Below are 14876 nucleotides of genomic sequence, written 5' to 3' on the forward strand. Positions count from 1 at the left end.
CAAGAATTGGGCTGACAGGGAGCTTATTCGGAAACGTAGATTAATTATAGTCACTTTTTGAAACATCCAGGTGCCTATGTTTTGTCTCCATCTCTCTTCTACAGTTCGACTCCCATTCTCCCATCACACTAGATATCACGATAGGCAGAAATGATCATGAAGCTAAGCAGATACGGGCAAAAATGGCGACGTATCACATCCTAGTGCCTTCCCTATCTCTTTGTTCGGGGACCCGTTCCCCTCTTTCTTTCATAACGTTTCTGATTCTGGTGCAACTTCGACAGACTTGAATCAACCATTTGACAGGGAAATCCCAACCTCTGTAATAACTCCCAGGTGATTGAACGTCACCCGAAAAGAGTAAATAACATGGACTTGGGAATGAAGACTTTGAGGTCTATCCGCTTACCTCAATCGCTGTCCACCATGCTCTCGATCTGGGCAACATCCAGTATCCTATTCTGGATCCTGTCTGCCGCATGCCTAGTAAGTTGCATGTCACACCCTCAAATTATCTGCAGGACCATACAGAATAGTCCGTTTGATCCTGTTATCACCTTGATTTCATTCTATACTAAACTATTACTGCTCCCTTGAACGTCCCAGTCCCTCGGAGCTCAGCTGACATGATACTGACGGCTGGCCCCGTTTACTAGATTCTTCTCTGGCTTACCAAGTCTATCCTCTATGAGCTTTACTTCTCGCCGCTGCGCCGCTTCCCAGGCCCACGGTCCTGGGCCATTTCCCGCATTCCACTGCAGATCTCCGTTCTGCGGGGACATAATCACATCGATATCACCGCTCTACATGACCGTTATGGTCCCGTTGTGCGCATCAGCCCTGACGAGCTGGCTTTCAATACTCCACAAGCTTTTCGAGATATCTACGGTTCTCGACCAGGTGGATGCTTTCCGAAGGATCGGAGCCGCTACATCCCGCCGGCGAATGGGGTCGACCATCTCGTATGCGCGATAGATCATGGCGTACATGCTCGTCAACGACGACTACTGGCTCATGCGTTCTCGGAGCGCGCTCTCAGAGACCAAGAGGGCTTGATTACGGGGTATGTGGATACTTTGATTTGCAAGTTGCAAGAGGCAGTCAAGGCCAAGAATGTCCCAGTTGATATCAAGAACTGGATGAACTTTACTACTTTTGATATCACCGGTGACCTGATGTTTGGTGAATCTTTCGATTGTCTCAAGGATAGTCAGCTGCACCCGTGGATCCAGTTGATTTTTAGCTCTATCAAGGCTCTCGCCTTTATTGGAGCAGCGCAGCAGTTTCCTATTCTGAAGGTGATGCTTGCTGCCCTGATTCCGAGCGAGGTCACACGCAAGGGCAAAGAGCATTTTGAACTGGGTTCGAAGAAGGTGGATCGTCGCTTGCAGTCGGATATCTCTCGCCCAGATTTTATGTCAGCCATTCTGCAGAATGGACTCAGTGAAGTTAAGGGACAGTATCTGAATGGTGAGAAGATTATGAGTAGGGCTGAGATTCATTCGAATGCTTTCATGTACGTCGCACTCCCATCGGTTTCTGATGATACTGTATGTTCTAGCCTGACGCAATATCCAGTCTCATCATCGCTGGCAGCGAGACTTCGGCGACCCTGCTTTCCGGGTGCATTTTCTACTTATGTACACATCCACTCGCCATGCGCCAACTCGTCGCGGAGATTCGATCGACTTTCGACAAGGACACGGATATCAGCTTCCGCGGCGCTGCAAGTCTGACATACTTAGCCGCCGTCATCGAGGAATCTCTACGGATGTACCCGCCTTTTGTGACAAGTCTTGCTCGCATTGTTCCAGTAGGAGGATCTACAATCGACGGCCAGTATGTTCCTGGAGGGGTACGTTTCACTCACACCAAAGCCTATTATTCCAATCTAACATTCAAAAGACAACTGTTGCATGCCACCACTATGCATCATACCACTCTGCGTCAAACTTTACCTTTCCCCACGATTTCCTCCCAGAGCGTTGGCTCGGCCAGAACGCGCGCTTCGATCAAGATAAGAGGGACGTTCTTCAGCCTTTTAGCCTTGGACCACGGAATTGTCTTGGGAAAAAGTAAGTACACTCTTACACTCTTCCACGATCTGGTACCATTTGCTCGAAGGTGGATGCTGATCTTCTACAGTCTGGCATACTGCGAGATCCGCCTCATCCTTTGCAAACTGCTGTACCACTTTGATATCACGCTGTGTCCCGAAAGCGCCAATTGGACTGATCAGAAGGTTTTCTTTCTGTGGGATAAGCCTAGGCTTATGGTAACACTGCAGCATCGATTCTCGGAAGAGGGCGAAGGTAAGGATGAGTAGCTTGGGCTGAATTTATCTGTGCCGTCAGATTATCCCTGGCTTGATCAAATCGTATTACTTGGGTACCATGTCGTACTTGGACGGTCTTTTGTTATCCATTGTTTATGTTTTTCTTTTATCCGGCAAAATTGGCGGTCCATATTGATTTGGCGTTGGGTTCGTTATTCTTTATCTGGACTGTCAGGTCTAATTTTATTTTCACTTCAAAAATATCTCTTGCTGGTTTTCCTCGGCATTGAATGTTTACTCAAAGTTTGGAAACTAATCCACATGATACATTCGCTTGATACTCTGCATAGTTCATGCTGCTATTTATTGAATGATATCTGGAACATGTCGTTTCAAAGTTATACGAAACGAAACAGTTTGCCAGGTAGAGTGGAGAGTGGGTCTCAGTTGAGACGTTCATGTCTCAAAAAGAAGTCCGTGTGAAGTGTGTGGGGAATACTCTAAATGTCTCATGTATGTGGAGGACCTGCTCGCCTGGAGATGTACGCAAAGTCGTCCTTTTCAACCCAATCAAAGAAGTATATTAGGACCGAAAGCCAAGTATAAATAGTGCAATATCCAGTAAATTGTAAATACAATCGAAAGACCGAAATAATTGCATCGTAGAAAAAGGTATCAATCATTATAAAAAAGAATTAGATGTACATATAAGTATGTATGTCCACAGGTACATGATTCCATCCATTAGAAGCAACGTTACCAACCCCGAAGATTATTCACAAGGCTCAAGTTCAGTGTCCAAGAGCCAGAACTGGAACTCAATCCAATCTTAAGCAAGAGCCAGAGAAAAGAAGATAAAAAAAGTTTATCTCGCTTACACGAGAGCGTAGGCAAGTGCCAGGGCACCACCAAGGACCCATCCGTTACGGGCAACGGAGGCAGCGCCACCGGTAACGGGGGTAGTGGATGGGGCCGGGGTACCAGAAGCAGCAGGGGCAGTAACAGCCGGAGCGGTGGGGGCACCACTGATGAGGGGGGTAGAGCTGGAAGCAATACGAGTAGAAGACTTGGTAGGCGACTTCTTGGGGGTGGAGACGGGAGTCCAGGTCGAAGACGGAGTCTGGGTTGAAGTCGAGGAGTGGGTGGGGGTTGGGGTCGAAGTAGGAGTGGGAGTGGGAGTTGGTGTGGGGGTACTGGTGTAGCAGTCTCCGGTCACAGTCACGGCCATCCAGTTGATGTTGCTAGAGGCGAGGGTTTGCTGGACGGTCACGGTGCCTTCTTGCGCGTAGCAGGAGGCGTAGGTAGAGCCGGCGACATTGCAGGAGAGGGAAGCGGTGCTGGTGATGTTAGAGTGGTTTATATGTTTCGGCTTTGTTGTGGTGCTTACTTTGCGCCGTTGGTGTTGATCAATTGGGCCGAGCTGGGGGCCGAGATGGCGGTCATGCCTTTGCCGGGGATACCGCAGACGGAGGCGGCCACGCTGGTAGGGCAGGTTATCAGGTAGGTGGTCGCATCGCCGTCCTGGTTAGATGTTAGTTTGGATGGTTTGTTGATAGATGTTGTTGTGTTGTGTTGTGTTTTGTATTGTTTGTTGTTGCGCCCGACCCATCTATAGCGCAATCGCAAACACAAGACATTCCAACTTCAACTTATAGATTGCGATTGCGATTCCGATTCCTTACCTCGCCCATAATACCAGCCTGCAGGTCATGGCCCTGGAAACCAGGCAGCAAAAGGTTTGCGGTGTTACCCGCGGCAGCAGCGGTAGCGCCAGTCAAGAGAGCAATAGTGTAGAAACGCATTTTGAAAGAATGACTTGTAAAAGAATGTGTACACAGCTCGAGAATTAAAGAGTGATTAACGAGAGACTGTGGAGATAACGAATGGCAGGGTCAGACCCAGGATGAAGTGGAAGTGGAAGATGCAGAAGATGCAGAAGACGCAGCGGAGCCCGGGGCGATACGCTCATAAAGAGACTAAAAGGGACCTAACGGAACTAAACCTGCAGGGGCGCATACGGGGGCGCACATGGGGCCAGAAAAACAGAAATGCGACCTGATAGGCTGCCAAGGACTACACCAGAGAAACTAGAGCTAGTTTGGTTCAGGAACCCGTGTCAGGAACCGGTCTTAGGCCAGGGGTTCGAATGGGAAAATAGGGTACATTGGAGGTTCGTGCTCCATTTATCAACGCCACTAAACTATAGTGGGATTAGACGCAGAATTGGTAGTTGGTCCGAGTTGATCATTCGCTTCATCAGGAAGGTTGTTGGTTGCTCCTAATTTATACCCAATGATCGAATTTTGCATCATTGATGATCATATGCATAGATTCTGATTTATTCATTGAAAAGTACACAATAGTGATCATCATCACAGTTCTATCCTTTCACATTCCTTTCTCTCTCAGACCCTGAGACCCCTTTTCTCTGTGGGGGAAAACGCCTCGAGCGGGTCGCGTACATTAGTGCCGCCTTTTGAGATCATCGCAATTTACGCGCCCACGTTCCCGTTACTGATGGAGTCATGCGATCGTCTCCATAGGATGAAATTTTTAAATTACAATTCATAACTCTAAGTTCTAGACCCAGATTCATCGCCATTCAGTAATTTAAGAGATCGGGCACAGTGGATACAGCAAAGTTGAATTGAGGTTCGGAATAAAACGGTTCGTGATCTATACCGACACCTCCATGACCGGTGCAACTTGATTGAGGATCCCAGCGAGGATTCCAATCATCAGCAAGACCCCATTGAACGCTGCCATGATGTAGAATGGGGCGCCTGGTGATATCTGGTCGAATAATTTCCCTCCCAATTTGGTGAGGAGCAGGATTCCGGCCCCACCATACAGCGAATACACTCCCGCGATGGAGCCTTTGAGGTGCGATAGATGCTCCAGACGCTGATTGATTGACCCCGCGAGAAGGGGTCGGCCCTCGCCCGATTCAAACTGATCGTCATCGGCCTCCGTCTCGGTCTGATCGTCATAGATTTTGCGCATCGTGTCCTCGTCCAAACTGACACGCAGAATCCCATTGCTGAGCACCGCAAGACTACACACAATAGCTCCAATCTGACTCAGGCCGATAAGTGCCATTACGAGGAAGATCACCGGATTGCCATCGGGGCCCTGGAATTGCGGGCTTGGCATCTGCGCAAACCAAATGTACCCAATAAAACCGAGGAAGGCCGCCACCAAGAGTGGGACATTGTATCGTCGCGATTTGTCGGTCAAGAATCCAAAGGCAGGTGCCGCACATAGCGCGACCAGCTGAGAGACACCCGTCAGGATCGATGCAAGGATATATGCGCGAGGGCACGCGCGTTTGATCTCTCCCAACCCGGACCCGTGTACGGGATCGTGCTCGTTGCAGAGACCCGACACACGGAAATAGTGGTTCACCGCCAGAGGAATAAACAGAGAGATGCCCACGGAGGATGCCCGAGCGACAAAACCACCCACGTAGCCTAGTCCAATGCTACGATTTCGGAACCCCAGAAGCATCGCGGTGGTCAATTGCTTCCAGTACGGAAGGGCGGCGGGTTGACCATCGCGCCGTGAATGGCAGTTGCGTAGGGCGGACCATCCTTTGCTTTCTTCTCCGGGAAGTTGACGAAGGCCAATAAAACTGACCACGCTGATGATCAGAGCTACGACAGCTACAAGGTAATAGCTGCGCTGAATAGCTTCGGTTGGGGACAACCCAACCTTTTCAAATCGCGCTGGGAGAGGAAGGAAGACTCCAAGGGAGACAAGAGCTCCACAGCCCGCGAAGAGCCCAACAAAGCCTGATAGTCGAGCCGAGGGCGAAGCCCGGGCATTTGGTTCAGAGTTGCTATTTTGAAGACCACGCAGCCGATCAGGTGTGATGGTTAAGTCTGACGAGACCGAAGCACGGTAAGCCTCGTTGCGGAAGGCCTTGCCAGTGACGGTGGGCAAGACTGCAGTGACCATGGTTGATACGGCCGAGCCACCGAGGCTGAAAAGCAGCCGACCGAGAAGAAGCTGTGGATAAACGTTCGTGGCCTGTACGAAGAGAACCAATGCCAAGGCAATGATGGCGTAGCCAATAGTGCAAACCTGCTATAATCAGCAATCTGGGTTTCCAGGAGCCAAGATCTCTATAGAGATGAGAGGATAACACTTACATGACGTACGCCAATCCGATCCGAGAGTACTCCCCAAAGAGGACAAGCAGCCAATGCAAGCAACTCATCGGCGAATCCCAAAGTTCCTACTGCATCGCCTTCTCCACTATGGAGTCCGATCAGATCCGTTACCACGAAGGAAACAGAGGAATTGATGAATACTAAGAATGCGATAGAGAAGGGGCAAACCGCGAGCAGGTATGTGAGGGTCTGCCCCCTTGAGGCTGTGAACAATGCCGGACCTGAAGCCATCACCGGTCACAGCGCATTGCTTTGAGGGGAATCTGGAGAAGGAAGATCAAGAATGATCGGCGATTATTCTCAGCTTGTGTCGCCTGGGGGTGGGGTGTCACGTGCGATCAGATAAACAGGATACGGGGATCACGATGAAGTAGATGATATGAATGACGAGTTATACTTTCAATTGCTCAAGTTGGCAAGCCAGAAAAAAGGCAAATTGAGACTTGTATATTTTCAGTACTTTCCTCTCTGCACAAATCTTGTAGGCTCTTTAGTAGAGCTATGACTCCATGAGTGCCACTCGGGATGCTTCTGCTCCGGCCCCACCTATAACGGTAACTTATCACGCCGTGAAGGACTACATCATGATCGTAACAACAAGTCTTCACTTTAGGTAAGACTATTGTACTCGAATGAATCTGCGCTCGACCGGACTACAAATGAATTCTGCTCTCAAACAAAAGGCAGTCTCTCCGACGTATTGAATAAGAACTTGCTACTCCGGTAAAGTATTGAAGCTTGAAACTCGAAAATAATCAAGCGAAACCACTCGTGGGCATAGGTTACCTACTCAATTATCACTTGCAAAAGTAATTTAATACTGGGGACATACTGAGCCTTCAATTTGAACTTCACCATTGTTCCTTGATGTGTAGATGGTGCATTACATTCAGGATGCTATTGCAGGATAATGAAGCAGCGAAGGACAATTCACCAGCTACTAGGAATAAACTCATGGCCTCTCCTACTCCCTTAGACACAATACTATTAGAATGATCGGATCAATAACCTCATACTGTGGTCGCTGCTCATTCCATGTCATGGCACGTGCGGGATAGCTCGGCTGACGTAAGATGCGGAGGCGTGCCGTATTCTGGAAAGCTGTCCAGATCCCAGTATACTCCTGTGTCGATACCCCAATTTCCTCCCCCACTTGATTCTCTGATGACCATTAACCCGAGTCTTAGTTGTTCGTCATGAGACTGGCCGCCTATGCTGGGGTATGTGATGACCCTGTCATTCTTAGTGGCTCGCGCTGACTCCTCTAGGCCTCGGTGGTCCTAGCCACCGGTGTGTTCTTGAAAGCTCTACATCAGAGATCGAACTTCTACGCGGCTTGCGTCTATCTTTCACAAAGTAGCGCCAATCTCATGGTAAGTCTGAATGTCCGCTCAGTCACCGGGTGTCGGCTGGACTCACGAGACCTGTCCGCTTTCCCCGCGTCTTGAAGCCAGACTAACCATGCGCTGGGCGCGGTCTTCTACAGATCCTTACGAATCTATGCCTTATAATTACCGCCTTTATTCTCTTTTGGCTACAGCGACTCCTTTACGGTCCTTTGCGTCCTATTGAAACCGAACAACTATACGAACGGGCGTGGTTTGCCATCACGGAAACATGTCTGGCCATGACCATCTTCCGGGGTGAGCTCGGCGGCTGGTTCTTGGTCATGTTCGTTTCCCTATTAGTCGGAAAGGTCTGGGGCTGGATTGGTGAAGGCCGAGTGGAATATTTGGAGCAGCAACCCCCCGCGAACCCCCGACTGTTCCATATCCGATTGGCGTTCTCCTTGGTATTGTCGGTTCTCTTCAATGCCTTCATGCTCAGATACTGCATCGATACCGTATACCACCAAGCTCGGCCAGACATGATGGTCATGTTCGGTTTCGAATTCGCGATTTTGACCATTCTGTCCACTTCGACCACCGCTCGGTATGGCATTGCGTTGACGGAGATCTACATTACTCAGCAACAGTTGAAAGCAAAGATGGAGGAACGTCGAGCGGAGATTCGGGAGGCTCGCCTAGAGGCTATTCGCGCCAATGCACGGGCTGGAGAGTCATCTCCTCCTACTGACCTGCCTGATGAGAACGATGTAAATGAGCTGGAGATTGATGTCCCCGGCTGGGAAGAAAAAGGCCGCTGGGTTTTCTACCTCGATCTCTTGACCGACTTTGTGAAGCTTTTGGTCTATCTGGTTTTCTTCGCAATCCTTCTCACGTTCTACGGCTTGCCAATTCACATTTTGCGAGACGTTGTTGTTACCATCCGTTCTTTTGGTCGTCGAATCATGGACTTCCTTCGATACCGCAATGCCACCAGAGACATGAATGAGAGATACCCGGATGCTACTGCAGAGGAGGTTGGAAGAGAAGAAGTCTGCATCATTTGTCGAGAGGACATGGTTCCTGCGCACCCTGCCCCGGCTGGTGGTAACGCCCCGCCTGCGGCCAACGCACGGCCTGTGCCTGATCGCTTGCGCCCCAAGAAGTTGCCTTGTGGTCATATTCTACACTTTGCCTGTCTCCGGAGCTGGTTGGAGCGTCAACAGAATTGCCCAACTTGCCGGCGCCCAGTAGTTGGAGCGGCTGCACAAGGTGCAGGTGGCAATGCTGGCAATGGTGCCGGTGGTCAACAGAATGGTGCTGGCAACCAAGCGCCTGGTCAGCCGGGCCAGGGAGACGGGTTGCCCAGAGCTCGTGTCTTCCAGTTTGGTCCCTTCCGAATTGGATTTGGCGCTGTGCGAGGCGACCTTTTACATAATCTGCATAATCAGATTAATCAAGGCAACGCGCGTCCACAACCTGCTGCTAATGCCAACCCACAAGGCGCGCACCAAGCCGGACTTGCCTTTGGGTTCGGTCGAGGACCTGCACCGGCCCCTCCAGGAGTTGCTCAAGACCAACCCGCTGCAAGCCCTTCAACTTTGACCAATATAAATTCTCAATTGCAGCAGATCGAACAGCAAATTGCCCAGGAGGTCTTTGCTTTGCGTGCTGCGACAGATCAACTCCGCCATGTGCGCTCCCTTCAAATGGAGCTGGACCGTCTTCGCCTCAACCAAACCACTACTTCTACCAGTGCCACATCGCCACTTCCGGGTACTTCCAGTATCACAACTCGGCAACAGTTTGCCTCAAGCCCAGGCACAGTGCCATTGAGTGCTGGAGATCCCCGTCTACCAGAAGGGTTGAACCTTCCAGCCGGCTGGACTCTGGTTCCGCTTCAGCCCACCAATCCTAACATCCCGGGCCCCTTCCGAGCTAGTTCAATGCCCAGAGCCCCGCCTTTTCCACCGGGAGTCCATGTACCGCACATGGCCGATCCTTCTTTACGAGATCATCCACTCTTTAGTAGAACATTCCCATCCCCAACCCCAACGGTCCCTGTGGCCAACAACGATGGTCAGAATTCCAATAATGAGCGAACTGCTGCGAACCCAGCCGAGCACAATACTGTGGCTGCTGAAACAAGCCCGTCGCTGCCTAGTTGGGGCACGTCAAGTCTCTCGGCGGAGAACCACCCAGCCGACTCACTATCTCAAGAGTGGACCGATGTGCAACGAGACCATATAACCGACGCAACTTCCTCTACAGCAGCTACGTGTGGCAGTAATACAGAGACGGAGACACCAGAGAAGACATCAGTGAAGGAAACAACCACTGAATCTGAATCCGAATCTGCATCCAAAGGCAAATCTCGGGCCGCCACGGTTGAGGAAGCAGAGGGCGACGACGCGTCGTGAAAATAGAAAATTACGAAAATATTCCACTATTGACAACCCAACCCAACCTCTGTACTTTTCTGATCTTTCTTCCATGTCTTCGGCTCTCCCTTGTTTTCACTCCTGATCGCACTCTCCTACTCAGATCAGCGTTGCATGGCGTTTTTGAGCAAGATATCATACCCAGCTCTTAGTTTTTCTTTCCATCATGATGAGTTCATTCGGATTTCTCTGGTGATACTTGATCATTTCCTTGAATGAACCACTGTTAGACTTGTTTCCAGGATGAATCAGCTACTAGGTATTGCACAAATTGAATTATTCTAGCCCCTTTCACCTTATTGATGCCTACGCAGTTAGGTACTCAGTGGCATATATCCAATATTCAATATATTTTTGATAATGACAAGCCATTTCATATAGTACAAGTCCCAAGACTAGGAGATTCTATTCACAATCCCAAAAAGATCCCCCAACGCCCAGTAGAATACATGCAGATTAAAATCACGGGCTGCCCCGTCTAGCAAGTGTAGCAGAAACCAGGGATGATGTTATACAGTGTGGCGCTTAGCGACCACAAACACGAATTCATATCATGTTTTATGAGGTGCCCACGAATCTCAGGACAAATTCGTAGACTCCGAGCGTGATAATGGCGGAGGGGATCGAGCGCACCATGTGCGGCATCAAACCACCGTAAAGACCGGCCATTCCTTCTTCCTTGGCAATTAATCCGAAGCACTGCACTAGGCCGGTGTACTTGGGGACGCCGTTCTCGAGCGGTGCCTGACGGAGTCGTGTTCGGATGACCTAGGGGAATCGTTAGCGAATAAACAGGACCATATTTGTTGGGACATGCTCATACCTCATGCGGGTATGCAATCAACGCAGCGGCAAACTTGGCCGAGCCCGCAGCTCCGGTCGTACTAATCCAGCTAGTGATTTCCTTCTGCGCGGCCGTGTCCTTTCCATCTGGTGACCCGAGCGACTGGGCCATCATGGTCTTCAGGCGCTCGTAAAGAACCAAGTGCAATGCCGTCTCAACGGAGCCCAGGTAACTGGCGCTCAGTCCCTTGTACAGACCGCGGATGCCTTCCTGACGAAGAACCTGCTGCACGCAGTCGAGACTGTTGCGGTACCGGCGGGCTCCGGTGGCTGTCTGGGCTCGATCAAGTTGCAATCGAGTCTTAACTAGCCAAATGGGGTTGGTGGCAGTTGCAGTAGCGATACCGGCGGAGATGGCGGCTTGAGCGTGAATAAGGGTAGAATCTTCGCCTAGGCCGAGAACCTGAGCGCCGATGCGCTTGCAGTTTCCGTAGACATAGAATTTGATAGCGGTAGCGGGGACCACACCTGCTAGACTAGGTCCCAGGCCGCGGAAGAATGCGCGCCATCCTTCAGCTTTGTAGATGTTGCCGATGATGCGGAGGGTTTTGTGGCTTGTTTTTGGAGGAATGGCGGTAGAGCCGGGGGTTTGGGAGATGGGTTGGTAGAAGTCGGATTGGAGACGTGTTCGGAGGACATCGAGGGGGGATGTGACGATTGCGGTCGCGAAACCTCCGCTCCTGTGATAATTTGTTAGGGGGCGACTTGCGGACAGATCTCGGGCAACTTACGCGCCGGCTATGAGATGTGTCCAGGGATCATGGGACTTTTTGGGGGCTGTCTGGGAGGTCCGCAGGGGGACGCTCTCCTCAGCAGTGTGACCGTGAATCTTGGGGCTTTGCTGCATCGTAACAGCACATTCTTGGCTGGATTGAAAAAGTTGAAGATTGGCAAATAATTTGCAGGATGCGTCGGGTCCGCAAGTTTTCAGTCACGTGAGATAACAAATGGTCGGTTCCTGATAGGCGTCGCCACTAGAGGACTAGACCCGCTCGTATAGAGAATATACTCTTGAATAACCTTGGGATGTGATATATTCGGGTCATTTAGGCTAGCTGTTCCGATTGCAAGGCAGTTCGAAGAATTTGGGTATGCTTCAAGTTGAAGAAGAGATAATTGTCTCAACCTGAGTGCACTCACATGCACAACATTTAGAGAAGAGGTCTTCGAAAAATATATATCCGTTGCATAAAATTTCATAAAATCCCACTTTATCCATGGATTTCTCGAACCATAAAATCATCGATATCCTTGCAACTTCAATCCCTACTTTTTCATGTAGCGAGAGTCATTATCTAATTCCCAAGGACTCCATTGGCAACTACTAGGTACTATATAGCTATTTCAGCATGTGGTTTCCCTAGTAGCACCCGGCAGTACTAAAAGCCCTGGAGACTCGTAGTAGGTAGCAAAGTATTCAAGGACTATGACGTTTTCGCCAAATCAATCTTTGAACATAACGCTGATTCAAAGAGTCTCGTTCTCAGGTATCATGTACTAATACCTGCGAGCATAGGAAGAACAAAACGAAGCAATTCCATTCCATGCTCTGAGGAGAGCAGAGCTCCAGTTCCAGGCGACAACCGCACTGCAGACTCGATCTCCAACAAAGCCTCATTTGCTTTACCTTGACCCTTGAGCACAAACAGTAGCTGGATCGCATTTTCACCGTGTATCTCAATCTTCCCCTGGGTTCCGATCTTGATCATATCTGCCTTCGTCTGCCTCTCGGTGAAGATGCCGAGTGTTCGTGTAAAGGCATTGCTTGTCGTACTCAGTGGGACCCATGAGTAGTTGTCTGGCTTTGAAACAATCACGGAGTGATATCTTGCCGCAGGATACACAAGCGGGCGACCTGAATAGCTCTGCCAAAGAGCCTCATACCCATCTATTGGTTCCCCTCCCTCTGCGGGGTGATATTGGCCTTTTTCAAATCGGCCACTCTCTTTCAACTTTTCCTGACCTTCTGTGATCTGTGCAAAGCTGAGGTATCCTTGGCCACTGGCTCCACCAAACTGTAGTACTAACACATCGCGCTCGCCCCCTTCATCGAGCTGTGGCCCGTACGAAACACCCTCTGGATGATAGCACAGCTCTCCTTCACGGAGAAGAATATCTGGTGCAATCGAAACGTCGCCACGGTATGCGTACCGGAACTGATCGAAGGTATGCTTGTGAATGGGCGAGGAGAAGGAGCCTTGGCGCCCGATGGTGAAGAGATAGTTCTCGGGAGTATTCTCCTCGCCGAGGAAGAGATCTTTGAATGCGAGGCCGCTACCTCGGTGCTTGAGTCCAAGTTCCTTAAAGTGCAGATCTTTGCCGTGCACTATGTCCATAGTGGGCGGTTCGTGTAGTGTTTGGATTGATGTTGCTTGGCAAGGAGACTTGGCAGATAGACAAAATACTTTAGAGCAAGAAAAGGGCCATTGTCATTTGTTCAGTTTTCGCCCCCTCATTCTCTTGCTTATTGTGGGGAAAGACATACAGTACTTGCTTGCGACCACCAATTAGCTACGCGTCTTTGGGCAGCTGCGAACAGAGCGCGCTCCAACAACATGCACAGCCTTTACGTATAGTCGATCAACCAATCACTAAATGATAAGTCACCTGGAACTCCACATAAATTTACACTAGAGCCTCGTGTATATATGAAGGAGTATCAGTGAGTTCCAAGGAGTGTCACATCATTCTATTTAGATGAGGGCCTCAATGGCCCCATATTTTGGCCCCAAGGCCGCGCACATGTCTTTGCACTTAAACCCCTCGGTCTACGTCCTCCAGGGCCATCCTCTACTTCGTCTGAACTCTTACCATAGGCTTATTCTCCGTGTCGCATAAGTGTTAAGTCAAACTTGGTTCGCGCTCAAAGCTACTGGTTTATGGAATTCCTAAGGGCGGCTTGATCTATTAGCGCTATAACTGCTTCGAACCTTCTTTACCATGGCAAGCCAAGCCCCTATTGCAGTTTTGATTGTTCACGGGGCGTATTTTCTCCCCGCGGGCTGGGAAGACTTTGGTCAGCGTCTGACCCAGGCAGGGTTCATCGTGCGCTGTCCCCGTTTACCTTCCTGTGGCGATACAAGACCGCCCACTGCTTTCCTCGAGCAGGATGTGATAGCTGTACGAGCAGCTGCCCAAGAGCTCATCAGCTCTGGCCACGCCGTCATAGTTCTGGCTCATTCATATGGTGGCATCGTTGCATCGGAAGCAATCACGCAGGATCTCTACGCGCGCGATAGGGGCAAAGGGGTTGCATACCTTATCTACTTGAGTGCATGGCTAGTTCAACAAGGAAACTCACTGTCAGATGTGATCGCCAAGTATGGCTTCCAGTCCAAGGTGGAGATCGGCTTCAACGAAGATGGCACCATCATTGCAAGAAATGCCCCCGAAGCCTTCTATAACGATGTCGATGTCGGAAGGGCAAAAGAGCTGACCAGTACCTGGAATGTAACCCATAATAGGCTTGCCGCTAGAGGTCAAGTAAAAGGTGCCCCTTGGAAAGACCTGCCCACGACATATATCTATTGCTCTCAGGACCTGGCGATTATGTTGCCACTGCAGGAGAGCATGGTGCAAGATGCATTCAACGCAAAAGGCACCTCTGAGATCGTCACGGAGACAATAGATGCTGGTCACTGTCCTTTCTTGAGCAAGCCCGAGGAGGTACTTCAAATTGTGCATCGAGTGGCAGCGGCTATTGGTTGAGACATGCTTCCAAGGTTCATTCAAAGGGTATATATCTACAGGATTTCAGGTTGACAGCTCGCAACAATATTTATCAGCTTAGATAAATACATTATACAGGTGAAACAGAGAT

At 50.0% G+C, this 14876-nt stretch overlaps 7 protein-coding genes across 7 annotated transcripts; 3 read left to right on the plus strand and 4 right to left on the minus strand.

The window, feature by feature from the left end:
• Positions 1 to 426: 426 nt before the first annotated feature.
• On the plus strand, positions 427 to 2326 carry N7484_010584 (cytochrome P450; the record flags this gene model as incomplete). The annotated part of the gene is made up of 5 exons (XM_057120971.1): positions 427 to 486; positions 657 to 1516; positions 1579 to 1855; positions 1906 to 2075; positions 2146 to 2326. 5 exons carry the CDS (start codon positions 427 to 429, stop codon positions 2324 to 2326), a joined length of 1548 nt encoding a protein of 515 aa, XP_056966725.1.
• An 829-nt stretch (positions 2327 to 3155) lies between these two features.
• N7484_010585 (putative GPI anchored glycoprotein) lies at positions 3156 to 4077 on the minus strand (the record flags this gene model as incomplete). The annotated part of the gene is made up of 3 exons (XM_057120972.1): positions 3156 to 3612; positions 3663 to 3796; positions 3958 to 4077. Coding segments are annotated over 3 exons (711 nt in total), but the record flags the coding sequence as incomplete, so codon positions are not given.
• Positions 4078 to 4951: 874 nt separating this feature from the next.
• On the minus strand, positions 4952 to 6678 carry N7484_010586 (putative MFS transporter; the record flags this gene model as incomplete). Its single annotated transcript, XM_057120973.1, has 2 exons — positions 4952 to 6358; positions 6427 to 6678. The coding sequence occupies 2 exons, from the start codon at positions 6676 to 6678 to the stop codon at positions 4952 to 4954; spliced, it is 1659 nt and encodes a 552-aa protein (XP_056966727.1).
• A 965-nt stretch (positions 6679 to 7643) lies between these two features.
• hrdA (E3 ubiquitin-protein ligase HRD1) lies at positions 7644 to 10192 on the plus strand (the record flags this gene model as incomplete). The annotated part of the gene is made up of 3 exons (XM_057120974.1): positions 7644 to 7667; positions 7716 to 7820; positions 7934 to 10192. The coding sequence occupies 3 exons, from the start codon at positions 7644 to 7646 to the stop codon at positions 10190 to 10192; spliced, it is 2388 nt and encodes a 795-aa protein (XP_056966728.1).
• Positions 10193 to 10771: 579 nt separating this feature from the next.
• On the minus strand, positions 10772 to 11913 carry N7484_010588 (putative mitochondrial carrier protein (Rim2); the record flags this gene model as incomplete). The annotated part of the gene is made up of 3 exons (XM_057120975.1): positions 11788 to 11913; positions 11037 to 11736; positions 10772 to 10981 (listed from the first exon to the last, which is right to left on the minus strand). Exons 1-3 carry the CDS (start codon positions 11901 to 11903, stop codon positions 10772 to 10774), a joined length of 1026 nt encoding a protein of 341 aa, XP_056966729.1. The 5' UTR covers positions 11904 to 11913.
• A 633-nt stretch (positions 11914 to 12546) lies between these two features.
• Positions 12547 to 13392, minus strand: N7484_010589 (uncharacterized protein; the record flags this gene model as incomplete). Its single annotated transcript, XM_057120976.1, has 1 exon — positions 12547 to 13392. One exon carries the CDS (start codon positions 13390 to 13392, stop codon positions 12547 to 12549), a length of 846 nt encoding a protein of 281 aa, XP_056966730.1.
• A 604-nt stretch (positions 13393 to 13996) lies between these two features.
• On the plus strand, positions 13997 to 14764 carry N7484_010590 (alpha/beta hydrolase; the record flags this gene model as incomplete). Its single annotated transcript, XM_057120977.1, has 1 exon — positions 13997 to 14764. The coding sequence occupies one exon, from the start codon at positions 13997 to 13999 to the stop codon at positions 14762 to 14764; it is 768 nt and encodes a 255-aa protein (XP_056966731.1).
• Between the last annotated feature and the right edge of the window lie 112 nt (positions 14765 to 14876).

The sequence above is a fragment of the Penicillium longicatenatum genome (genome assembly GCF_028827895.1).
Source record: "Penicillium longicatenatum strain IBT 33135 chromosome Unknown contig_7_segment0_segment0, whole genome shotgun sequence".
NCBI classification, from domain to species: Eukaryota; Fungi; Ascomycota; class Eurotiomycetes; order Eurotiales; family Aspergillaceae; genus Penicillium; species Penicillium longicatenatum.